The sequence below is a fragment of the Apiospora hydei genome, assembly GCF_038363865.1.
Source record: "Apiospora hydei strain CBS 114990 chromosome Unknown utg000009l_segment0_segment0, whole genome shotgun sequence".
Taxonomy (NCBI): Eukaryota; Fungi; Ascomycota; class Sordariomycetes; order Amphisphaeriales; family Apiosporaceae; genus Apiospora; species Apiospora hydei.
The window spans coordinates 6,234,601-6,260,387 of NW_027117368.1; the positions used below are offsets into that span (position 1 = coordinate 6,234,601).

The 25,787-nt window shown below is 53.6% G+C and overlaps 8 protein-coding genes across 8 annotated transcripts; 4 read left to right on the top strand and 4 right to left on the bottom strand.

Moving 5' to 3' along the window:
* Positions 1-1,155: 1,155 nt before the first annotated feature.
* On the top strand, positions 1,156-2,514 carry PG997_013774 (uncharacterized protein; the record flags this gene model as incomplete). The annotated part of the gene is made up of 2 exons (XM_066818088.1): positions 1,156-2,101; positions 2,201-2,514. 2 exons carry the CDS (start codon positions 1,156-1,158, stop codon positions 2,512-2,514), a joined length of 1,260 nt encoding a protein of 419 aa, XP_066663780.1.
* A 413-nt stretch (positions 2,515-2,927) lies between these two features.
* Positions 2,928-5,643, bottom strand: PG997_013775 (Spb1 domain-containing protein; the record flags this gene model as incomplete). The annotated part of the gene is made up of 4 exons (XM_066818089.1): positions 2,928-3,481; positions 3,534-5,343; positions 5,406-5,516; positions 5,587-5,643. 4 exons carry the CDS (start codon positions 5,641-5,643, stop codon positions 2,928-2,930), a joined length of 2,532 nt encoding a protein of 843 aa, XP_066663781.1.
* A 730-nt stretch (positions 5,644-6,373) lies between these two features.
* On the top strand, positions 6,374-8,640 carry PG997_013776 (WD40 repeat-like protein; the record flags this gene model as incomplete). The annotated part of the gene is made up of 2 exons (XM_066818090.1): positions 6,374-7,112; positions 7,178-8,640. 2 exons carry the CDS (start codon positions 6,374-6,376, stop codon positions 8,638-8,640), a joined length of 2,202 nt encoding a protein of 733 aa, XP_066663782.1.
* A 2,804-nt stretch (positions 8,641-11,444) lies between these two features.
* On the top strand, positions 11,445-14,284 carry PG997_013777 (uncharacterized protein; the record flags this gene model as incomplete). Its single annotated transcript, XM_066818091.1, has 3 exons — positions 11,445-11,795; positions 11,866-12,205; positions 12,300-14,284. 3 exons carry the CDS (start codon positions 11,445-11,447, stop codon positions 14,282-14,284), a joined length of 2,676 nt encoding a protein of 891 aa, XP_066663783.1.
* A 957-nt stretch (positions 14,285-15,241) lies between these two features.
* Positions 15,242-16,362, bottom strand: PG997_013778 (uncharacterized protein; the record flags this gene model as incomplete). The annotated part of the gene is made up of 2 exons (XM_066818092.1): positions 15,242-16,275; positions 16,338-16,362. 2 exons carry the CDS (start codon positions 16,360-16,362, stop codon positions 15,242-15,244), a joined length of 1,059 nt encoding a protein of 352 aa, XP_066663784.1.
* Positions 16,363-19,077: 2,715 nt separating this feature from the next.
* PG997_013779 (vacuolar membrane protein) lies at positions 19,078-20,606 on the bottom strand (the record flags this gene model as incomplete). The annotated part of the gene is made up of 2 exons (XM_066818093.1): positions 19,078-20,265; positions 20,352-20,606. The coding sequence occupies 2 exons, from the start codon at positions 20,604-20,606 to the stop codon at positions 19,078-19,080; spliced, it is 1,443 nt and encodes a 480-aa protein (XP_066663785.1).
* Positions 20,607-21,970: 1,364 nt separating this feature from the next.
* On the top strand, positions 21,971-22,240 carry PG997_013780 (uncharacterized protein; the record flags this gene model as incomplete). Its single annotated transcript, XM_066818094.1, has 1 exon — positions 21,971-22,240. The coding sequence occupies one exon, from the start codon at positions 21,971-21,973 to the stop codon at positions 22,238-22,240; it is 270 nt and encodes an 89-aa protein (XP_066663786.1).
* A 1,015-nt stretch (positions 22,241-23,255) lies between these two features.
* PG997_013781 (uncharacterized protein) lies at positions 23,256-24,286 on the bottom strand (the record flags this gene model as incomplete). The annotated part of the gene is made up of 7 exons (XM_066818095.1): positions 23,256-23,365; positions 23,421-23,523; positions 23,579-23,623; positions 23,679-23,858; positions 23,936-24,031; positions 24,139-24,192; positions 24,269-24,286. 7 exons carry the CDS (start codon positions 24,284-24,286, stop codon positions 23,256-23,258), a joined length of 606 nt encoding a protein of 201 aa, XP_066663787.1.
* Between the last annotated feature and the right edge of the window lie 1,501 nt (positions 24,287-25,787).

A 25,787-nucleotide genomic window follows, 5' to 3' on the forward strand; every position in this document is an offset into this window, starting at 1 on the left:
ATCAAACTATGTAGTGACAAACGAGTGGAAGGATGAAAAAGACTACCGACATATCATGTAAAGCTGTATAATTGACAACTCCAATGTTTACCATCCTCTTTCAGAGAGGCAGAAGCCATTCTTAAATAGGGTTGCCAGTGGTATAAATAGAGGAAGCTAACCCCATACCGTTGTTGATAGGTATTCCTAGTATAGACTCCACCAATGCCAACAGCCCTACGTGATATGTGGGCGTCTCGATGAAACACGAGATTCTATCTTCCCATGACCGGCAACTATCAACAAGCATACAAAGTCGTTGGGTGCAGTTCCTGATACGGGAATCTTGCTGACACAATTGTGGGGGTCCGATGGCCTGTCCCGTGGATACAGCGGCCAGGCAGCAGAATAAACAGTTGCTGGCAAGTCCAAGGCCCCCAAAATATGCCACGACCTGATTGGGCAGCGAGGACTAACTGTTAGGTAGTCTTCTTGCTGGCATGCAGATGGCTACGTCAATCAGGAAGTAGTTGTGTGTGCGTGTGTGGATAATGGGTAGGTAGGATCTTTTCTTGTTCGCTGGGGAGGAACACGACCTCGTATCCCAAAGATAGACGGACGGGGCCCGCCTATTGCCGTAGTAATACCTACCATGATCGCGTCGATCCGTCAAAGATCCATCCCCGGGATTCGATAGAACGGATGTGGTTATCACGGAATATTGATCCATGTCCCACCGCAGCTGGGTGTCAGCACTCGGATCGTGAGGCATGCCATTGTGTGTTATCACTTTACGTGAAGACAGTCGGTCAATTGGATATTGCTTCGAGCCCGCCGCCACGGACTCATGATAGAATCATACCACGTGAGAAAGAGACCAGTTCACGATCCGAAAGCGTAACTCAATGCCCAGAATCAAGGTCCGGCTTGGGTTCCTTGAAATAAAAAGTACCTAACATAGCATTGCGTTGGGTGCAATTGAGCTTACCGCCTACTGACAGGGAAGTACCCAAGTACCGCATGGTGCATTGAAGTGGGGGCGATAGCGGCAGAAAAAATACCTTATCGCGGGATGCAGTCCAAAATTTTGGGCGAAAGCTAGAACGGCAGCAAAACCAACAGACAGCCAATTCAGACCCTTAACCACCGACTAATTGCCCATCCACAACCGCAACCATGGTTACCAAAGGCCGCCTCAAGATGGCGCTTGCGCACGAGAAGGGTGTAGATTTCAAGAAATTGCACCAGAAGAAGGTGGCCAAGCAGGCCTCAAAGAAGAAGCAAAGCAAGACTGGTGGGGCCGCAAAGGACGGCGAGGCAGAGGAGTGGGAAGACGAGGAGGAAGAAACCAAGGGCGGTGCCCCAATTGATGACGAAGACGACGAGGATGACTCTGAAGACGATGACGAAGAGGGGCACGACGTGGCCGCATACCTGGACGACAGCGCCAGCTCCGATTCTGAAGTCGAAATGGAAGAGAAGATCGCGCGCGTGCGACAACCCAAACAGTCCGAGCTCAAGCAAAAGGCGAACAACAAGAAGGCCGTTGCCGCTGTAGAGGAGGATGAAGAGGATGACGACGAGGAAGACCCCGAGGAGGACATCGCTTTGGAAGACCTCGAGGACCTGTCGGACGCGGAGAAGGAGGACCTGGTACCGCACCAGCGCCTCACCATCAACAACACAACCGCCCTCGAGGCGGCGCTGAAGCGCATTTCCATAGCCACCGACAAGTCCGTGCCCTTCAAGTCGCACATGACCCTGTCGAGCGTGGAGCCCACTGCCGACAACATCCCCGACGTCATGGACGACCTGAAGCGGGAGCTGGCCTTCTACGGCCAGGCCCTCGAGACGGTCAAGCAGGCGCGTTCGCTGCTCAAGGCCGAGAACGTGCCCTTCTCGCGGCCCAAGGACTACTTCGCCGAGATGGTCAAGGACGACGGCCAGATGGAGAAGGTCAAGGCCCGCCTCATCGAGGAGGCTAGCGCCAAGAAGGCCTCGGCCGAGGCCCGCAAGCTGCGCGACCTCAAGAAGTTCGGCAAGCAGGTCCAGGTCAACAAGCTGCAGGAGCGCCAGAAGGCCAAGAAGGAGACACTTGACAAGATCAAGACCCTGAAGAGGAGTAAGTTCATCGCCGCCACCTCCCCCTTTTCTACCCTACTTTTTACGCCGAAAGTATATGCATGTTTATCGTTCCATGACTAACACAAAACCCCCATAGAACGCGCTGAGAACTCTGGCGACCTTGGTACGCACGAAGCTGATCTGTTCGACGTCGGCATCGAGGAGGAGCTCGGCAAGCCCGACAGGAAGCGCGGCGCCGACCGCAGCGGCGACCGACCCAACAACAAGCGCATGAAGAAGGACCAAAAGTACGGCTTCGGCGGCAAGAAGCGCCACTCCAAGTCAGGCGACGCCATCAGCTCCGGCGATTTGAGCGGCTTCAGCCAGAAGAGCATGAAGCAGGGCACCAAGGGCAAGCCCCCGAAAACAGCAAGGCTCGGAAAGAGCAGGCGAAATGCCGGTAAACGGTGATCGGGGCTATTGTACTAGGTAGAGGTTGCTGCTGCTGTTTTATTATATCTTGACGTTGGTGTGACTTTTCGGTTTGCTCTGAAGCCCTTGTCGAGCCCCCTAATGTTACCTTGCGTATGGTCCTCAAGATAGGACTGTAGATACCACCAAAATACAGTGAAAAGGAGTTTTTATGGTTTCAAAGAATCTTTCAGTCTCAATCTCATGATATGTACAAGAAAGAGAATTAATATCCAAAGTGCTCGTTGGTATTCTTAAGGACGTTTTATCATGCGCCACTATCAATGGCTCTTAGGTGTGAGAATCAGAGTTCAACAAAGTAAGTTCACATCTCGCCATTTGTTGCGTTTGTACAAGGGAAAGGTATATACAAGAGCCATCTAAGGTATATCGTATTATAGCACGCTCAAGATCTATTTCCGCTTCTTGGCAACTCGCTTCTGCGCCCGCATCTCCTTCTTCATCCTGGGATCGACAATCTTGTAGCGACCCTTGACGCCCTGGGGACGGCCCTGGATACCGCGGTTGACGCCCTTGGCGACGACAACGCGCGTGTTCTGCTGAGGCTTCTTCTTGGCGGCCTTGCTCATGAGCTTGCTGATACTCTCGGCCTTCTCCTTCTCCGTCATGTTCTCGTCGTTGGCGAGCATGTCCGACTTCTTCTTGAGCTTCTCGAGGCGCTGCGCCGTCTTGTACTTCTTGCGCGCCTTGGCCTCGCGCACCTTCTTGATCGGGCGCGCGTTGTACGCACGCATCTTCTCCTTGAGCGCGTTGGCGGCCGCCTTGGTGATGGGCTTGTGCGGCTTGTCGTGCCTCACCTCGTCGTCCAGGAACCAGTCCGGCAGGCCGTCGCGGTCGCGGAAAGCATGTTTGTTGAAACCATCGTCGACAACGTCGTACGAGGTCTTTTGGCCAGTTGCCAGCTGATGGGCAAGAGTCATGGCCTCGGCTGTGATGATATCGATGTCTGCAGCTTGTTAGCAATATGCCAATTATATTAGGCAGGAGCCATGACTTACCAGGTTGTCCATCCGAACGACGCTTGTCTTCATCCTCCCAGTCATCATCCTCTTTGTAGTCAGACTTGACGATCTCGAAACCATCCTTCTCCTTCTCTTGCTCCTTAGCCTTGCCTGCCTTCTTTTTGCTCTTCTTCCTCTCAGCTTGTTTCTTGATGATGGCGTTGAGCTCCGCATCCGAGTCATCCTCCTCCGCTGCAGCATCCACCACCTCAACATCCTCTTCTTCCTCGGCATCCTCGTCGCCGTCAAGGATACCATCAAAGATGTCGCGGTTGAAGAAGCTCTTCGCCCGTTTAGACAAACCACCTGCTTCCTCGGGTGTGTTGTCAAGGTCTGTTAGGAGCTTCTTTGCTGGTAACGCATCCTCGTCGTCTGAGTCGTCGTCACTGCTGCTATCCTGTTCGAGTTTGTCGTCATCGTCTGATTGCTGCTCATCCGCAGAGACACCTTCCCACTCGCCATCGTCATGCTCCTTCCGCGCTTTCTTGGCCCGGAACTTCGCGTCGGCAGCAGACTTTCGGTCTTGGTACTGCTCGTACATGCCATCAAGTTCTCGCTCCAACCTGTCTTCATCTTCCTCGTCCATGGAATCGTCTTCTTCCTCTCCAATTCCACTGTCAAGGTCTTTCTTCGCCTCAGCCTCGCTCAGGATTGCCATTTTGCCCTTTGCAATCTTGTTGGCGGCATTTGTCTTGTCCACGGTCTTGAGGCCGAACAGGGAGTCCCTGCCGATGGGACCATCTTGCTCCAAACCGATATCCATAGGTGCCATCATGTTCATCTGCATGCGGTAGATTTCCTTCTGCTTTTTCTCGTTCTCCTTGCGCTTTTCACGCCTCTTCTTGGTGTTGTCTCTGTCCTTCAGATCCTGCAGTTCCTCCTGCATCTTTAGTTCTTCGTCCATGGATTCAACCGCGGCTACTTCGCCTGCCTCTTCCGAGGCTGACGCGGCGGCTTGCGCTGCTGTCTTCCTGGTAGGGAACCCAAACAACTCGCGGACTTTCAGACGCCACCGGAGCAAGAGCTTGAACTCCTTCCTTCCAAGAACTCTCAGATCGCCACAGCAGATTCGAATCTCCTCGGTAGTCTCCGGCATTTTGTCCAGGGCAGCCAAAGCTACATCGCCGTTGGGCGGTTGGTCGAACGAGAGCTTGTTGTATCCTCCCAAGACAGCGATCGGGTCCAGGGTCTGAATGAACTCGCTGGCGCGCAGTTCCTTGAACTGAGTGTAGTCGCCCTCTTCATAACCCTCTCTCTTACGCTTCTTGACTTCGGGGTTGAACACCTTGGCTTCGTTGTTGGGGGCTGCGGTGGCCAATTCGGCGAAGACCGTCTTGGGATCGAGGAATCGGGGATCAATCTTCTTGGGAGCCTTGAAACCACGGCAGACCACGAAGATTTCGGCAGAGACATTTCGAGATGACGGGGGCTTGGTCGCTTCAACCTTGGCGAACAGCTGGTTGAAGACCCAAAGAAGAGAGTTGTAATCCTTTGATCTGAAAACCTTGGTCACAAAAGTACCGCCCTCGTTCAGGAATTCCGTCGCCAACTTCATCGACTGGAGCGTGAGCTCGGCCTGGTTGAAGGAATCCTGGACCCAAGCTGTACCGACGTTGGGCGCACCATCGTGAAGCACCACATCCACCTTCAATGTCTTGAGGTATTGGCGAATTGTGGCTCGGCATTTGTCGGTCGTAATATCTGACTGGAAAGTGATGACATTGGGGATAGGCTTGATCGGGGACAAATCGCAACCAATAATCATGCTACCCGTCGGCATGGTCTGGGCAGCTACTTGACACCATGACTGGATGGACGGTTAGCGAAAGGCGATGCAGGGTCAGAGAAGAACCTCGCGAGTTGACTTACACCAGGCGCAGCGCACAGATCCAAACAGACCCGACTCTTCTCGAGGAAGCCATACTTCTTGTTGAGCTGAATCAGCTTGAAAGCAGCTCTGGCTCGGAAACCTTTTTCTTTCTGTACGATGGGCAATTAGCACTGCTCCCGCGGGATACAGCTGATACTGTTGTGCAGGAAAGGTACTAACGGCAAGTTTATACCATTTATCCAGACGACCTTTTCCGGTCTTCTTCTGGAACGGCATTTTGACGACGAGATCTCACCGTTGGTGGGTGAGGTGCGCCGAATAAAATGCGTCGTCGAGTATACTCGAGTGAAGGTGGGCTGGATTGTCTTGTCAGAAAGCAGCCTCCAGCGCTGATACTGTCCCGTCCCACTCTAAGGTTCTTCTTCTGCAGCGACCATAATGTTATTTTTTTCGAGGCGATAAGATAAAGAAAGTTCCCAATCTTATCGGCTCCGGTGGGCTGGACGGCTGGGTTGGTTCTGGCAGGGAAGCAGGGGTGGGCTGGCATTGGCCAATAGGCGGCCCATGGTCCAGAATGATTCAGTGGGTGCCACCTCCAAAGGCCCAAGCGCCTGCTCAGCTTAGCACGACCCGCATTTCTCCGTCTTTTCGTGTAAAGTGCATGTGCTGGCTGCATCATCGCGGGACGTGATCTCAACGCGTCGCGCAGCTTTCGTGGTCTGGTGGTTAGCTGCCGCCCCCATTAAAGACCGTAGCCCGGAAACGCTTTCCACCCCACTGCGTTTCTTGTCATCTCATTTCCTTGTACCGGATCCTCCAAACTGTACAATCTTCCCTCGGTCCATTGTTTTGGTTGATATGCCAACCCTTGTTTTATAATCCCTTCTTCTGTCTACGCTTTGCAAGAGAGCGAACGAGCGGCGGTGGCATTTGGTTCAAAGTCCGATAGCTCGAGCTCCCGTGGGTTGGAAGTATGACGGGCAAGACTCTCCAGTCAGACAACACCATGCTATCAAGCTCTCCTCCCAACGAGACTGCAAGACTTCTTTCGTCGCCTCCCAGACGCAACAATGGCAAGGAGAGAAAGAACCCGTCCATTACTCCTAGAAAGTTTAGGCGCTTCTTTACCCCGAGGTCAAGCTTGTCGTCTCATATAGCCCACATCAGCCCGGCTCGGAAGGCCTTGAGGGAGCTGGCTGGCCCTCAGGTCAACAACCGTTATCAAACACCGGCACCTTCGAGTCCTCTACAACCCCACGACGAGGGAGAGGAGGACCTGCTTCCAAACGAAACCTTCGCCTCCAACGTTCGAGCATCAAAACGTCGCAAATTCCACCATACCCCTGAGTCGTCGCCTTGCCGGCCCGAACCGCTCGACCATGGCCCAATCAAACCTTCCCCTGTCGTCAAGCCAGCGCTTCTCAGTCCGATTGGATCCCTGCAGTCCAGTCAGGACATCCGAAACTCTCAGGAAAGCGATGATGATGACGATGAAGACGACTCGGTAGCGAAGCCCGTCAAGCGCCTTGCACCCTTGACTGCTCGTGGGCTGGGTGGTCAAATGCTACAGCGCGAACTCGGTGCCCTTCCTAGGGCTGGCTATCCTAGACCATATATGTCGTGCCCTGCTACGGATTGGAGATTGGAGACTAGCGCATTCTACAGCCACCCCGAAGACGTTCACAGCTGCACAAGCCAGGATGGTGTAGGTCGCTGTATCCCCTTCTGTACAACAGCGTGTCACAGTACGTTTACCAAATTCGCAACGCCAATATGTATACACATTCAAGCAAACTAACACGATTTGTAGCCAATAGCCTAGTGGCAGTAGGTGACGAAGAAGGCCAGATTCGTCTTCTGGACTCCTCCGGAGATCCTTCTTCAGAGGCCTTCAACAAGGTCCACCTTTCATTCCAGGCTCACAGCAACGCTATCATCGACTTGGACTTCTCCGCAGATGATTCTCTTATTGCCACCGCATCAGGTGACCAGACTGGTCGGGTCATCGACATGATGACCCAATCAACCGTTGCCGTGCTTCTGAATCATACTGCCTCCCTAAAGCAAGTCCGGTTCCAACCAGGTCAATCTAACAATTCAGTCCTAGCGACGTCATCTCGTGATGGCAGTGTACAGATTTGGGATCTTCGATGCCGAGGGCCAGTCCAAGATATACCCGCATTGGCTAGATATGACAATGGTTTGGCATACCGCCTGCGGCAACCAAAGAATGGATGTGTAGTGAATAGCTTGTACCATGCTCATGCCCGGACACAACGGCAGGTCCAGCAGGCCGCTAACACCGGACCGGGCGATACGCCCTCCCGGGGAGAACTGCCTGGTCGGATAGGTGACGTGTCTGTCACCGCTCTGCAGTTTCTCCCAGAAGGAAGGGAGCACCTACTCCTTACAGCCTGTGAAGCGGATGCATCGATCAAGCTTTGGGATATCCGGTCCTCGTCACGGAAAGGCGCGACGGCATTATCAACTACAGCACCACCTACGTCACACTCACGATGGAGACCGTTTGGTGTTTCCTCGCTGTCATTGAACACAGACAGCACGCGGTTATATGCCCTAAGCAAAGACAACACTGTCTACGCCTACTCGACTGCGCACCTCATCTTGGGGCATGCGCCTGAACTGTCTTCGCAAGTGCCGAGAAGACGTCATGGCGCAACACATAACGGGCTTGGTCCTATGTACGGGTTCCGCCATCCTTCGCTCCACGCGACGAGCTTCTACGTCAAAGCCGCCGTGCGTCCTGCCTCGCAGGGCCGTTCGGAGATGCTTGCGGTCGGCAGTAGTGATGCCTGCGCGGTTGTCTTCCCTACGGAGGAGCGGTACTTTGAACACGACCTAGCCGAGCTTACCTCGTCGCTCTCGCTTTCGGACTCAACCATTGCTGGCTCCTCGGATATGCCGAAGTCATTGCCGTCTTCTCAGCCCGACCCACTTCGTCGAGCTTTGTTTCAACGAAGCAGCAGCAGCAGCAGCCTGGCGGCAAGGAGTGAAAAGGATGACATACCTATCGTCCGTAATGGTACGCCACTAGTGCGGGGCCATGACCGTGAAGTTGGCGCTCTGTCTTGGACGAACAAGGGCAAGCTTGTCACAGTGGGGGATGACTACCTGGTCCGATGCTGGAGCGAAGGGCGGGAACAGGCGCGGGACCTCCGGGTCAATGGTGAGAGTGGCGGGCGGCGATGGGGTTGTGGATGGGCTCAGATCGAGGACTGGTCTGGCGACCAAAGTGATGACGATGAGGAGTGATGGACTGATTAGTGGGTTGACGTTGGGAAGAAACTTCGGGAAACCCCTTTGGAGCCCGTATGCTGGATGGCTGTTGGTTGGATTAGTAGATGATACCCCCTTGAGCATCCGTATAAGGACTGTCTCCATTGAACTTTCATGTACAGCTTCTTTGTATTTGTTTAGCGACGGAGTTAGGCTAGATGATTTCGAGACTAGGTTGTATAGATGGAAGGGAGACCAGTGTGTTTTGCCTATATGATTCGACCGGTTGTTCAGCTCGGCATATTCCAAACTCTCTACCGACTTGTTGCCGAAGTCGTCTGGCGCCGAAGTGTCTAACGCCCAGCTGGCGGCCGGACCAGGCGATTGCACGTGCCTTAGACACTCTTATGTGTTGTCGTTCTGCCAACGTGCCGTGAGTGATTTGGGGCATTCTAGAATGACGATGCTGCAGGTCGTAAAGGTCTCACGTGGCGGTCGCCGCGCGATGGTCCGACAGACGGCTCCCTTTGCCGGTCTTGGCTGAGGTCAGTAGAAGTTCGCTTAGATCATCACGCGGCTCTCGCGATGAACACCAAGCGAGTATCTGAGGTATATACTAGTAGTATAAGCAAGATGCATGATAGCCCAATCGGGGACGATCTATCTAGCCTGCACGAGGATCTGCATTGATGGAGGACATCTTTTCCCATTTTCTTTATGTAATGTATAGTACGGGTATCTAGCGCATGCGCTGGCCTGCAGACCTGAAGCAGTCAGCACAATAGACCCGGACGCCTGCACCGAATCGGCGGTCCCTTGCCGACGCTATTGGAGATTTAGGGGGAGTTTATTCTCAGCCCCGGGGGCCTGGCCTGGCCTACCTACGCTGTCTGCGCTGTCTACGCTGTAGTCTAGCAGTGTCCGGCTGTCCATCCCTCTGGCACCAAGACCCTTGGACGAAAAATAAGTGCGACGGCTGAAAAGCGCATAGATAGCAGATCAATGCCGAAAAAAAGGTGTGTGTCTTGCTTGGGTCGAGCTGGCCGCGCCGCATGGCAGCTTCCGATGTAATTTACGAGACGCGCGAAAATACTTTCCCAACAAGATGATGACCACTGCAGGCCATAAGCAGGTGGCTTCAGATATTCATTGCATACACGTATATGCGCTTTCATGTCAGTAGATATTAATAAGCCACATCGTAACGTAGCATCATGTCGATGATTTACTGTTGTGCATGTTCGGATTGAGTACTTACTACGTTATAGGCTTACTGTGGTGGTCGTCCTTTTACTTGTGTTTACAGACGAACGAGAGTTCTGACACCACGTTTTTCTTTTTTCTCCCGTCTGCACATGGGAGATAGGGCAGGAAGGATGTTGATGCCAGCAGGCCGGGGGGACTTTTCGTGTAGGCTGCTTACCCCATCCGAACCGGCTTCCCCCATTAGGCAGCGATTTACAGGGCAGCATGGGGAAGAATCGAAAGAATCACCCGCTAAAAAAGAAGCTTCGCCCCTGGTGGGAACAGATCCTGGCCACTAGTGGCACCAATCTGTGTGCCAAAAATAATATCACGTTCAGTCCTGGCAATGATTGCCAGGCCCGTCCAAAAACAACACAGCTGGAACTGCATTTTACTGTACAAAGTCGTCTCGCCCTTGCATGCACCTTACTCTTAACCCGCATCCCAATGTGGCACACCATCCCGAGCGAGCATGATGCCTAGACTTGCAGATGCCAAGCCGAATGGCTTCAGTACACTAAGGAAATCGCCGCCCGGCTCCGACTTGCTTCACTTGGATCGTTGCAGTTCGCCGTCGCCGCCGCTTCTTCGCCCATCTCCTAGTCTGGATCTGCACAGCAGATTCGCTCGGAAGGCGCGTGCTGTTGTGTATCTGCCGTCAGCCCGTGTATGTATGCGAGATGGGCAGAGGGCGCAATAGATGCGTCCGCCGTATGCGTCTATGACTATACGACGGTCCCAGTCCGCCTCCTTGGCCTTGATGTGTCTAGGATTTCGTTGTTTTTTGAGACCACCCAGCCTGTCTGACAACTCCAAATTTACCCACCCGACTATTCCACGATGGCTCACGACCTGCTTACTCTGGATGGGCACAGGAACGTGCGGTGGGGTCTAAACATAGCCTTTTTGTCTTCTTTCTCTCGTTCTTTCCGTCTTCCTCTGGCCCCCTCGTTCCCGTCAGCCGCATGACTTATCCATCCTTCGCGGTAGGCCCCGATCGTCTGTGGGCGACTCTGGGCCGGTCGATTTTTTCGCCTCTCTGCTGCATGCGGACAAGTCTTCACGATGTGCTGTTCTAGCCTGGCCCGAAGTGCGGGCATGGCGCAAAGTCGCTTCTGATAGTCTGGGAGCTCAAGTGGGCCGGCCGACTGTTTAGGGACTCGAGAAAGCATCGTCGGGTCTCGCTTGCTGTGCACGAGTATACGCTTCCTGTTAGCGCAGGATAGAAAGAGTGCCCGCTCTAGGAACAGGAACCTGGCCTTTTCCTCACGGGAACCCCCTGGTCGGTACTGCCCCGGCGGAGCTGGGGAGGCTCGGCTCCGTGTAGTAGTCTACTCTCGTATGGGTGTATGGCTTGCATATCCAAAATAATGATCCACATGCGCCTGCCTGGATCCATCCTACCCAGTCCTCTGCAATAAGCAAGATCACCATGAACTTTGTATAAGACGGAGTGTAGACCCGGGCGGTTGGTCGTCGTTCTTCTCGTTGTGCCATGGCTCAAGCGAGTATATAGATAGAATCACCTGTCCTCGTTTCCTTATAAGTGCTCCTACACTTTGCCTTACCTCGCCCCCATGGCTTCCTTGGCAACCATGAAGATGCTTGGCGGAGCCTTCCTGGCTGCCAGCGCCATCCTCCAAGGTGTATCGGCAACGCCCACACCGCGGGCCCCCGACGTGGTAACACCCACAACGATATCAGTGTCCGACACGGTAGAGGGGATTAACATTACTTCCCCCTATACAAACGACGATGCGAACGACCTCAACACAAGGGCCGCCAAATTCTGGCTCAGGGTCATGCCCCTCGGCGCGTCCATCACCCAAGGTATCCAATCCAGTGATGGCAATGGCTACCGGAAGCACATTCGGGATCAGCTTCGTTTCGCTGGATGGAATGTGAACATGGTCGGCTCTAAGCAGGATGGAACTATGAGCGACAGGGTACGTCTCATGAGATCATGCTGTGTGTTGATATAAGTGGTCATACTAAAGATGAACGCCCCACGAACAGGATAATGAAGGCCATCCAGGTTGGGTCATCTCACAAGTTACCGGTGCTGCCAAGAGCAGTGCCGGCATGCGTCCCAATCTCGTTCTGATCAATGCCGGCACCAACGACTGCCTTCAGAACATCGATACTGGCAACGCCGGCAAGCGAATGCAAGATATGATTAACCTCCTGCTGGAACAAATCCCGGAGACTACTATCCTTTTGTCGACAATCCTGCCGTCGGCCACTCGCCAGTCTTGCGTTGATGATGTCAACAAGCAGCTCAAAGCTCTTAAGAATGAGAGCAAGAGAGTGTATATCGCCGAGATGCAGCTAACGATTAACGATATCAGCTCCGATGGTAGGTAACTCCTGAAGCGAAGTAGCCAGCACCCCCTACTGGCTGCCCCTGACTATATGTGCTACATGGACATTTGCTAAAAGATTCCTTGCAGGAACCCACCCCACCGATGCAGGCTACAAGAAAATGGCCTCGGCTTGGTGGGCAGCTTTCCAGAGGGCTCAAGGCGTTATCAAGGCCCCGAGTAACAACATCGATGATGAGAAGGAGACGAAGGGCACCGCTGGCGGCGCGACGTCGTGCGCCAAGTCCAACAGTGTCGCGGGCCGCGGCCCCGTGCAGACGCAACTCGAAGGTACGGGAGCCGACGATGGGAACTACCGACACCGCTCCACCCCAGGCATAACTTTTACAGTACCCAGCTCACAATCCATCCAATACCAGTTCGCGCAGATTGTCAACCTCGGAAACGCCGATCGCGGCGCGGAGACGGACGAGCTCGTCAAGATTGAGAAGCAGGGGGACGGATCCAACAAGTACTCGTACTACCTTAACACCGGGGGCAAGTACGACACGTCGACCAAGGACTTTAGCCTGCCGTTCAAGTGCGCCGGAAACGTTGCGCACTTGTGGGGAGATCTGAACAACGACGGCTTGGACGATCTGTGGTGTATTGGCGCACAGGGGCAGGCGTCGGTGGCGCTCAACCGTGGTGGCAACCCGCCCACTTTCGAGAGCATCGGTGAGGTTATGGCTTCCCCAGGGTCATACGGCCCTGGTGATGTGCTAGTGGCAGATATCGATGGAGATGGACGCGCAGACTACTGTATTCAGGAGAACAATGGTGACATTCGCTGCTGGCGAAATGGTGGGTCGAGTGACAAGGTCTCATTCTGGCAAGGTTTCGCGCGAGCCGACGGAGGCGGCGACGTCGTTTTCCCCGGTAAGGGCAAGCCCAACAAGAACATGGTCCGCATGGGTGACCTGAGCGGCAACTTCCGATCTGACTGGATGTATATCGGCGACCAGGGCCAGATCGAGAGCTGGATTAACCAGCGTGGCTGGGGCACCGGCATCGTTCCCGACTGGGTCTCCGCTGGACAGACTCACGGAGGTATCGGACGCGGTTCCGAGATCCAACTGGGCCGCGTCTACGGTTCCGGGCGACTGGACTACATCTGGATGAAGCCCGCAGGCGACAAAATTGAAGTGACCGTCTTCCAGAACCTCGGCGAGGGCGGCACGCGCCGCAAGGGCGACGGCACTTTCTACTGCGACATGACGGGCAGCGGGTCCGACGACTACGTCTGGATCTGGTCGCCCGGCGACAAGGCGGAGCTCTACATCAACACGCACAGCCCGCCCAACTGGAAGGAGGACACCAAGACGCTGTTCAACATCGGCCGCAACCGACGCTCCATCCACCTGGCCGACTGGGACGGCGACGGCAAGTGCGACGTCCTGTCGCAGCGCAAGTCGGACGGCGCGCTCGAGTGGTGGCGCAACGGCTACGACAAGGCCACCGGCCGCTTCGCCTTCGAGTACCAGGGCTTTGTGGCGGGGTCCGACAAGTGCAGCCAGGGCTGGGGCGTCAGCATCTTCGACCGCGGCCTGCGCCTCGCCGACATCGACGGCGACGGGCGCGCCGACTACCTCTGCCTCGAGAAGGACGGCCGCACCACGGGCCTCCTCAACACCAAGTCGGGCCTCGTCGACGTCGGCCAGATCAAGTTCAGCGAGGGCTGGGACCGCGCCAACATCCGCTTCGCCGACGTCGAGGACTCCGGCCGCGCCGACATGGTCTGGGTCGACAAGTACACGGGCCAGGGCACCGTCATGAAGAACAAGGGCCGCATCCAGGCCGGCGCCAGCGCCTTCACCTGGGAGAACCGCGGCGTCCTGTACCCCAGCGTCGGCGAGCGCGGCGCCAACATGAACTTTGCCAACCTCGGCGGCAAGGGCCGCGCCGATTTCGTCCAGGTCCTGCCGGTCTCTAATAAGGCGTACACTTGGTTCAACGAGTGCCCGGCGAGTGGCGGCGGCGGCGATGATGGGCCCATTGTCGATCCGATGCTTCCGGCTTACACGAGTTCGAAGCGGTCTACCAGCAGGGTTATGCGGGGGTCGTCGGAGTGGTAATTGTTTCAGCTCAGCATCATCATCATGTTTTTCTTAGCAGCATTGGTTTGGCGTATTTGTTATAGGTGTGGAAGTAAGGGGTTCATGCGTCGTACGGCGCTGGCGGTGTTCTGTCAATTGGTTTTGTTATTTTGTTGGGGGCGGAAAAGGGAGTCTGGTTGGTTTTTGCAGCAGCACGAATCAGGATACCCGAACAGTGTTTGTACATACAGCATAAAAGCATAAGCATACACTATAGACGTATTTATTATACTCTGCTATTATAAATAAGCAACTGCAACGTCTTCAGGTATCGTGATTACTGTGGTTTCTCTCTATTCCTTCTTTTTGCCTTTATTACCCCTTTTTTCCTCGCTCGAGTCATGCAATGCGAAATCAACTCAGAATAGTGATAATTCCCCAGCGCCATCGCAGAGTCCCAATAATACAGAGGATATCGGCACGGGAACCAAAACCTAGACCAGAGGAAGGTTAAAGTCTCAGGGGCTGGGCATGGAAGAAGACAGCAGTTTAGTGTCAAAGGATAGCAAGCCACGATCTATTTTTTTCTCCTTCTTATTTTCTTTTTCTTATTTTGGTCTCTTTTTTTTCTCGTCTTACAAGAACACGCAGTGCTAGCAGATGAAACCAAGTATCCAACATCATGAAGGACATGGGGAAACCTGGCAGTCTATGCTTTTGCAAAGGCATGGATGAAACTGGCACACAGCTTTTTCTTCTTCAAGAGTCAGTGACACCTGCTGGAAATGAACGTGCCATGAACATCATAGTCGTAGTCAATAAGATCTATCTAGGTGTCTATTGATGCAAGCAGTTATTCAAGGGTAGGGGGTATCATAGGTTATATAGAAAATGCCAAAACTCCCAAACTCCATCCTTCTTAATCATCGATCCTATGACCCCAGCCAACACACTTAAGCGTTGTTGGTTCACCAACAGTCAAGATGCCCGTCTATTTCACTCGGAGCGAGTACTGCCTGCCCAGTGAACATGCTCCCCATTCGACTGATTCTTCATGCCGCGGGTAGGACTGGGAGTGTTTGACCGCTCATTCTCGCTACTACCACTGCCACTGTCCTCCGCGATCCTGCTCGCGTGAAATAGCTTGGCCCACTCCCGCCGCTCCTTGGTAATAACCACACTGTCGCGCGTCCGGAGTCCAAGCAGTCTGCTCATGCGGCTCATTATGCCCTCGTCGGCGTTAGCATCCTGGGGCTTGGGCCCACTGCCGCAGACACCGTCCAGCTCGCCTACGACCTCGATCATAAACTCGAAGATCTTCTTGGCCTCGTCGACAACGTCGGCCTTCTCGCCCTCGGTTAGAAGGCTTCCCGAAGACTGGGCGAAGCGCTCCTTGAACGATGATTTGATCTCGTCTCCGCCCTGGGCCGTGTCGAAAGTGAAGAAGCGCAGAGGCAGTTCCGGGTTGAGTGACAGGCAGTTGGCGTTCCAGAAGGAGGGATCCACTTGCGCCAGGGAAGCTCGAATAAAACGCCCTCCGCTGAAGAGCGCCATGTAGAGGACCCAAGCATAAGCCAGAAGGACATGAGGCCTCGCCCGAACAGACTGGCGCAGGCGCATCAAGAATGCGGCAAGAACAGGTGATTCCTCAGCGACGCTCAGCTGCTCCGCGAGAAGCTCGGTGGACCATCCGGTCATGGAGACAATGTCTGCCTTGAGAGCCTCCGTTCGCTCCAAGTCGGGCGTATGAACATGGTGTAAAAGCGAGTGGATACGAGAGCAGAGAGTTGGTTTGTGGGGTGCGTCGAGCACGTGGGGGCTGTGATGAACGGCAGCTGAGGGCTTACACACTTCGCATGAGTGCTCAGTTGGGTCGACACCGGTGTCAGACGGCTGTGGCGTTTCCAGAAACTCCCGCCATAATGATTCGAAGCCGTTGTATATAGGTGTAAGGTGCAATAGTCCGGAAATGTAGTTTGACGGGTCCTGGACGTGAGGGGGATAGCCAGAGGCAAGCGGTAGATGACAAGCTTGTTCAGTTGCGTATGCACCGGTCTCGTCGCGATATTAATAGCTTCGGAGAGCGGCCGACCTGTTTCTTCTATTCTGGATGGCATTATTGGGGAGGCAACCACGGAAGGTTGAAAACGGTACACGAAGCAGTGCAGGTCCAAGAGTAACTGTATATAAGAGACAGAGAGAGCTGGATCAGACCATGGTAGGACCCGTCGGGTGAAGCTTGAATATAAATTGTAGAAGGGGGTCTTGAGGCAGGCAGATTCCAAAAAAATGTGTCGTGGTCTCAAGTCACGATGTGGTCGAGGTTTGAGTAGATAGTGCACTTCCGAGTCACACGAGGTCCGACCTGCTCATCTGCCAAGTGAGTGGGTGTACACGTGGGAAGTGACAACAGATGCCTTGCGCTTGGCTCTACCAGTAAAAGACTGCCCAGAAGCGAGCTGAAGGTGACCGGGAGGATGCAGTGGCAGTCGCCCTGGAAATGAAGAACTGTTGCTGTAATGGAACACGGCCGCTCCCGGGAATGAGGGAAGCACGGGGGAAGAAGTCGCGGTTGCCCTGACTGCTCGTGTGCGATAGGCCAAGAAGGGGATTCTCGTGGTTCGGTACCGCCAAGTCTGGGAAGATGAAACTAGACCAAGTGCAGGAGGTAGTAGGCAAGGAGGCAGGTATGTGGGAAGGCGATAGGTATGACGGGGGAGTAGTCCGGGGAGCCTAAGGATAGTTTGCGTGGTGCAGCGACGGGAATCGTAGCCTTACAGGTGAATCAGCGATCGAGGGGATATGTTAGTGGAAGAAGAAACGTTCTGCCACGCATCGCGCCTCTTTCTTTTACACATAAGTACTTAGAAGAAAAGAACATTAGAAAGGCCGACGACTCCTCCGATCAATCTCCAGGATGATTGCATGCATGCCACTCCCCCGACCGGCAGGCGCAACCGCCCAATGGTGAGAAGGATGAGAAGGGGCGACTTCTGATTCAGGACCGGTCGGTACGAATAAGCGGACCACTGGGTAACGACCCTTAATCCCTACCCCAGGGCCTTGCCTTACCACGCACCAGCTGAGTTATTGACATCAATAGGGTACGAACGAGGTTACGAGTACGCAGAAGGGAGCATGAGGAAACCTGCACATGTTACATCATGCCTGAGTTTCCCAAGTAGGAAGCCCGTCCTGTTTAACGGTCATGCACGAGGCTGCACCTGCTAATCTTAGCAACTTTCTGGACGGTTGGGATGATAGAATCTTGTGTCCAGCCCTATCTTGTGACGCCGAGCAGTGCGCCGCCAAGGGCTGACTTGGGCTGATGTAACTAACGGATCTAACATGCTCATCGGATGGGGGACGAACTGATGGGATTTGCAGCCAGGAGCTGATGGACTATCGGGAAAGTCCATACTAGCAAATTCGCCATTTCCTTCGTCAGTGTGGCTCCACTCCAGATGTCATAAGTGGCGGCTACACGCCCCGACTGGCGGATTCTCAACGCTTAATTCAATAATCGCACTTGGGAACTTGCTGAGAAACGTCACGTAACCCATAATTGATCAGCGTTACTACGTAGGAAACTACGTGTGTTTCTCAATACCGACCGGATTTCAATGATTTCTTCCAAGTTGTGACCATCATACAACATACCACACACACATATCGTGACTGTGACCGGAAACATGCTCAGCCCGCCCTCTCTCCCCTTCTCTTTTCTCTCTCAATCCCGCCCCCAGCCCGCTGCTGCTGGGGGCTGTTCTTTTCCACCCCCTAGCGGCGCCCTTAGCCTCCGACGTTCTAGACCGTCTTGCCTTTAACCCTTTAGCAGCGACACCAGCGACACCGTTACTGCATGCAGGTTAGCCAAGGGGGCTGCCCGTCACAAATCGCTCGATCTGCCTCAGTAACAGCGATCTGCATGCCCGTTTTGAGATGGAGTCCTCAGAGAAGAGCCTCGCAAAACGGCACGATGATTCGTGCAGGCAGAACCAAATCACCGTGACAGAGAAATAGGAGATGCATTAGGAAGTATGAGTTTTGAAAGTATGAGACGCAATCACCACTTAATAACCAAACAGAAAGCAAGTTACACGTGCAGTCCTAGTTGCGGGCGATATTCAGGCATTAGAATCATATCGTGGATATTTCCCGCCCAACCGCCGTAATGAAGAACCGAACTCTATATCCTCTTCTGTGCTCCGTACGGGACTCGGTAGTTCGAATGTCCCCGTCTCACATCTTATACGAAAGAAGCGGGGAGAGCCATCTAGAACCATGCACGGGGAGAGGAGAGCCCCTGTCAGCAACATCGTGTGTTCGGGGTTTTTTGTTATGTATTATCCTTTCAAGATCCAATAAATTGGTAATGGATGCAGATGGACGCATCTCTCGGGCCATTCTAGCCCATGCGGACATAGTCCCGGCTCCAGTCATCCAATCGAAGTCACGGCTGATACGCAAAGACGATCGTATCCAGTCAACTGCTGACCGCTGACGTGCATTAGGTAACCAATATGCCTACTTAGATAGGCGACATGCGACCCCACGATCATACTGAAATGCCGATGTCTTGTCAGGAATGAAAAGCGTTGTTAGGTAATCACATATATCCCTTCCTACATAGACTGTTAAACGTGGTTCCATGTATTCTAGCCTGTTCACACATGATATTTACAGATAGACCCCAGGTAATCCTTAACGCCGATGTATCCCAATGCGATCCCGAAAAGTCCCTAGATGCCCTTTGTATGGATGGAATCAGATCGGGTTTTACCAGCCCCTTGTAAAGAAAAGGAAATGCGCAATCGCCGCCGCCCCGAGCTTCAGACTTCCGCCGCTCGGATGCTGCCTTCTAGCTGCACGGGCTTGTCTTGCTTGTCTTCGTCTATGCTCTCGTGGTTGATGAACAGGAACGAGAGCAGCACGATGCCGGCGCCGACCCAATACAGAAAGCTCGAGAACTGCTGGTACTGGATCATCTCTCCGATCAGGGAGAGGGGAATGGTGAGCGACAGGCCCACCGTCACAAGTAGCGGCGACGTGAGCAGCATGGCGTAAGCCCACGACATATCACTAAGGAAGGAGGATATCGAGTTCAGAATGATAATGATCAAAACCTTGCTGCTGGGTGGCAGTTCAAACTGTGGTGGCAGTGTGTCAGCAGTTGTTCTTTTCTTCCCCCTAAGCGTGGAAACAGAGGAACTCACCGTCTCAATTCCGGTCACATGCAATACGATAAAAAGTGGCCATAGGAAGACAATATTGAAAAGCCCCACCATGCCAAAGAAAAGCGGCATGCTGACGCGATTCTCGTTGCCCACGCGCAACTTCATGACCGTCACGTACAGGCCGTACACCACGGCGCTGAAGAGGGCCATGGCATCGCCAATGGCGATCTGCCGCTGGCTCTTGTGCGGGAAGTTGCCGCGGTCCTCGTCATTATCCTGGCCCGACAGATCGACGGTGGAGATGAGCACGATGCCCGCGAGCGAGGCCAGCACGCCCACCAGCTTGCGCACCGTGAAGCTCTCGACCTTCATGATGGCGCACAGCACGAGTGTCCAGACGCTGCTCGTCGACGTTATGATTGTCACGCTCCCCACGCTCGTGTACTCGAGGCAGGCCGACGCGAAGTAGTTGGAGAAGAACCAGATCATGCAGAATTCCAGGCTCAGCCGCGCCGTCTCCCGGAACGTGAGCTTATCTTCCGGTTGTGCCAGCGCGTTGGCGACGTCGTACGCCTCGATATCGGCTTCGTCGTCGTCCGCCAGGAGCCGCTCGCCAGCCGTCCCATCATATCCCTCGTCTGCCTGCGTCTTTCCCTGATGCCCATCGAGCGGCGCGAGTGACCTCTCGTCCCAGCATTGTTGCGCCACGGCCTTTGCATGGCCAAATCCACCGTTTTGTATAATGTACTTGATCGTTATGGGTATCATAGAAATCGCAAATATCGATGTGTTAATGTAGACGACGAAAAACGGCTTGTCGTACGTATGGTCTGAGAAAATGTACTGCACTCGTTGCGACATCTTGGTTAGCTTCTTGCCATTGCTGCGCGCAAGGTTGGAGAGCGATTGATCAATGGATGGCAACTCACACTAGCGAGAAAATTGGAAGCTGTCCAAAGGAAAACTGTCACCGTCAGGCACGCGAGGCCCAGCGTCCTCCTCGCGAACTTGGCGATCCCTGATTTCCGCTTCGTCCCCAATGGCGCGCCATTGTGCTTCGAGGTTATGGATTCCGGTGGTGTCTCCTCCATGAGCTCGAACGAATTCGAAGATCTTTGGCTTGGCGGGTCGTCCCATGCGAAGGCTGGGTCGTCGTCCAGCGACAACGACTTTACTGGAGACATTTTGTTTGCTGTTGCTTCTGGGACTTTCTGTTGGTGACACTTGCTGTAAATAGTCGCAAGCTCGGAGAATAAAATAATTGGGCACACTGGGGACAATAGGGGGAAATGAATCTATGTCACGGCGCTGCTGGAACGATCGCACGGGGTTCGTCTGATGGCCTTGGACGACAGCGGGTGCGGCAGCAGCAGCATCGGCTCAAATGGGTCGAAATATCTCTTTCCCTAGCGGAAATAACCAGAACCAGAGTTGGCGCGTCGGCGGACGTAGATGGCGGAAGATGGGATGAACTGGCAAGTGGTTGCAACAATTCGACTCGAGTTGGTGAAGGTGTAAATAGGTAATCAGCAAATGACGCCAGTCGTCTCTGAGATTAGAGTATCACAGAAGGGTACAAATGGTTCGCTTCCTGGCACCTGGAGGCCTTGGGAGGCGGCCTTTACAGGGGCCGTTCGGAGAGGCCCACTAAATCCGACACACTTAGACGCGCAACGCCTCATTGCTCGGCAACTATGTATGGATGAAGACCGTTGTTGATTGCGAGATCTGGTCTTGCCTTGGATAAAGAGATAGTCGCCTTAGACTCTGCCGGCTACTTATGCATCTGGTCACTTGCTTCAGCTGGTGGCTTGTGATGTAGGATGATATCTCCTTCTCCAGCTGTAGCGAAGCTTCAGCAGGGCTTTACACCCATGAACGAGCGCATTTCGTGCCCATTGCAACTCGAGCGAATCCTTCTTCCAGCCGAGTCGAAGCTAATACCAGAAAGGGTCACTATCAGTTGGCTACGACGAAGGTATTGGCGCATCCTGGATACTGGCCGACGGCAAAGCGGCAAGTGTGACTTGTGGAGTCGTGGAACTGCGCAGTAGCTATGTGGGAATAAGGCCACCCGATGATTTAACTATCTATCGTTGTGCTGCTACTCACATGCAAGCTGCCCGATCTCAGCATAGTCCTTCCAATGAGAACTTGCCCGAATGGTCGACGAAACAATGGCATATGAGTCGTGTAAGCCCCTAGCTTGGACTGAGGATTCAGTGATTGGATACAGTCAGTAGATGTTGGTTCATAGTATCAAGTCGTTTGTCCCTGCTCCATCAAAGACCTCATGAATCTCAATACGCATCCACGCACCTTTCCCGCCTTATGGGCCGCACCCGGCACCACATCCGGCCGCGCTTCGATGCTGGCCTCAGCCCACTGCGCCTGGAGCTGCTTCATTGTGTCTAGGCGACCCTGTTGCAAAGGCGGTAGTTCTGTGCCGCCGCCGCTTTCGCCCCCAGCAGTCCTCGAAGAGCTGACAACGTAATGAGACTGCGTCGTCTCCTGACACGTCGTCGCATCTGCCGGACCCAGTCCCAAAATGACTGGCCCCCGTGCATCTCCCGAGGCCCACACCCTCTCCCCCACGACGACGAGTTGCACGGGCACTTGCGCCACCCGGCGCGGGTCCACCCCGCGGCCATTGAAAAGCGCCCGCCGTGTTCGCGATGCCGCTGGGCCAGTTACTAGCATCCGTCAAGCTCGTGACCCGACTCGGTGCGTCGACGCCGACAGCCGCCAGGCGTTCCGAGTACAGGCACAGAAGACGGTGGGCGAATTGGCCCCCCCACTGGAAAACCCCATGAGATAGGTAGGCCCTTTCGGTACCGATAGCATCAGGCCGACGGCGCGCCATCTCGTTCAACATACTTAGAAAGGCCAGGTCATACCTTAGGCCCGGCGACCAGAGCATCTTGTACGCGCCTCAGACCGCCGTCGCCAGCAGCGGACCCGTCGTCCAGACCCGCGGAAAACAGTTGCGCGAGGAGGGCGCAGGGGACCGACTCGGCGAAGTCTTCTCTAGGTCGGTATACAGCGGGGAGATATCACGCCGGGTGCTGCGGATGTAGACCAGCAGGGGTAACAGCTGCTTCTTCTCCTACTTTGTCACATGGACAAGGAGACTTAGATGGAGCCTCAGCGACCTTCTCCATTGTAGTTGTTGTTGTACTATAGTAGTGATCCGGGGGTAGAGTGCGTAGGGTATGCGAAGGTCGGAGGCCAGAGTCTGCCACTTCTGCTGCGGACAGAGACCTGTCCATCTCGAAGTACTTTGAAGTCTACTATTTGGAAAAAGTCCCAAGGACACTTATTCCTCCATGTGACAGATAAATATGTGGTAGGTCAGTCTCTCAAGGTCTTCCCAATTCAAGCATCCTATTTACATCATGGTATATATTACCTGCCGGGCTTCGGAGTTTGATACTCGGCACTTTCGTATTGTTCCCCAGTGTTCATGAGAGATTCTAGACTTGGACTTGTTCTTCTCTGATTAGTACCCGCAATAGCCTTGTACCTATAATCCGCATGGATTTGGCTGGATGTTGGCAGTACGTACAGCGCTGTGTACATGTACGACGCCTAGCTATAAGAAGCATTTATCTTTGGTCACCATGAAAAAGCTACTGCACATGAAACCTGTGACGGGTAAGGAAATGCAGTTCAAATGCAGATATATGCTACACCGCAGCGGCGGATGAACCATGTCAGGAGTCATCTTGGGCGAAGCTGAGGTGCTATGAACGCCGCTAAAAACCAATTACGCCGTGCACAGCCCAACGAGGTCCCAGAAAGTATTTCAATCCCACCTCGACTATACAGCTCCTTTAGCAGGAGCATCCATCCCGGTCATTCTCAATATGAATGTTGATGGGGTCCTGGAAGTCGCCGCTGAACTCCTCGGACTCCTCCTGTGCCAAAGCGTTGCGTGCGATAACTGGAGAAATATCAGCAAAAGGTGTTGGGAGGGATGGAGAACGACAATAACTTACCTTCAAAAGCTTGCTCGACGTTGATAGCCTCTTTCGCGCTGGTCTCGAAGTAGGGAATGTCACCCTTAGAGGCGCAGAAGGTTGCTGCTCTCTTACTGGAGATCTAATGGACAGTTAGCCACGACATCGGAGTCAAGAAGGACGATATTGGAACTCACCACCCGCTTGCTCTCCTCGACATCAATCTTGTTACCTAGCACGACCTGTTGTTCACATTAGCAGATGCCCCCTACCTCAGAAAGCCGAAAGGAGACTTACAAAGGGGAAGTTTTCCGGGTCACGAGGCGATGCCTGGATTAAGAATTCGTCCCTCCAGCTGTCTAATGCCTCGAAACTCTTGGAGTTGTTGACGTCGAAAACGAGCACGCAGCAGTCGGCACCTCTGTAGAACGCAACACCCAAAGACTGGAATCGTTCTTGGCCGGCGGTATCCCAGAGCTGTTTTCCAAATCAGTACATACGCTCTGTGTTTTGGGCGATGGCGTCTCCCATTATCCCCGTTTGAGTCGTCTTACCTGCATAGTCACCTGGCGATCATCGACCAGAACCTCGCGCGTCAGGAAATCGGCACCGATGGTAGCCTTGTAGCTGGCGCTGAACTTCTTGTTGACCTAATGACGACAGTACAGTCAGTATGACTGTACAGATATATCCCCTCAATATGCAAAGGGTCGGAACAGCGGGTCTGGGGGCGGCGGGTCGGACAGAGGGGACGGACATATTGGTTCATTAAGCTGGTCTTGCCAACACCGCTATCGCCGAGGATGATAACCTGCATTTGATCGGTCAGCTGTTGAGGTCCTGCGAAAAGCCAGTAAGATCGGAGGTCGACATGCCTTCAGGAGGACCTTCTTCCTAGAAGCCATGATGAAGATTGAGGTTGGCGGCGGCTAAGTCCCTCGTGCTTATGTTTCGGGCGGCCTAGCGACCGGAGCGATGCGCTGCGGTTGACGAGATTCGGGTGTATAGAGCGCAAGGAATATGCGCCCGTGGTTTGTCTGTTGAAAACCTCGCGGGGTTCGAATGAGGTCGGGGGTGACGGGTTTGTTGTTGTTGATGGTTTGTAGGTTGGAGGATAGCAGCTATCAGATAAATTGGAGGTCGGTCGGGAGCTCTAAGCGCAGGCTGATACAACTTATTATGCAATCATCGATAGCGGTGGCTTATCGCTTCAGGCCTGCTCCATCCTGCTAGCAACTCCATTCAGCAGCGGTCACCGCGTTGGGGTACAGGAGCAAGGAGCAGATGTAATGCAGGCACGCCTACCACAGGACAATGAATGGCCCGAGCGCCCAGCTTCAAAGCGCAATCTAGCTGGAACTGACCAGCCTACATCCACCAAAGGGCCAGACACAATGGATGGCTGGCCACTTGCAGCTCGCTGTTTGTTCTCGAGTCAGAGAACGGGCATTGATGACTGCCACTATATTTCCCCCAACATCATTGTAGCAATGCTATAAGCATTTGATTACAACAAGAAGTCTATACAGGTATTGAAAACGAATCCCATTTGTCTTACTGAGAGCACAATGGCTCGAGGTTTTGCGCACTTAAGTGAGCGTATTTCTGAGAACTCAAGGTAGATACCGACCGAGGTAACCTGAAAGAGACTCGGCTTGAGACACGATGTACTCGTTCATGTGGCTGGCCTCTCTTTGGGAAAGCTTGAGAACGCACTGCTTCTTTTCTCTCTAATAAAGGTTGACTGGGGATGAAACGAGTCTCTCATCTCTACTGTAGCATGCCGTGTCACCTAATGTTGATCGGTATGCTGGAATCCGCCTGTTCATTACCAAAGGGTATCCTATTGGCGAGATTACAGGTGACATCTGTTGGGTCCTGCACAGCGCCCAACCACAACTGCAACCACAGACTGCCAGGCCATACCAGTCACAAGACACGATTCGCTGGAGTAGTTCCAGACAAAAATGGCAACGAAATAGTAATAATAATAATGCATAGAAGTCGGGCCAAGCCGACTCTGCATCTTCTTTATGCTAGGTAGAAGGGCAATCAAGTACTTCAAGTGCATTCGGTTTCTGGGCCATCTCTCAAGGTCAAATTGTATATCCGTCATCATGGTCCCCAGAAACTTTTACACTTGGCGTTCGATATGCGGAGAGAATGATCCTAGATCAGCACTCAACGGAGCCCCGAATTCCTGGGCTTGTAGCGATCATGGATGCATCGAGCGAAGTGCAGGCGCGCCTACAGTTCAAGCTCCTTACTTGTACCGCTCATGATGTCATACACCATCACCACACACAGCTACTTCCGCAGACATCACTTACACGACATTACTCTGTCTGTTTCTCCAAAACCAACTTCAATCAGCTCCTCTTCATCTCAATTCTGAAAAATCGACAT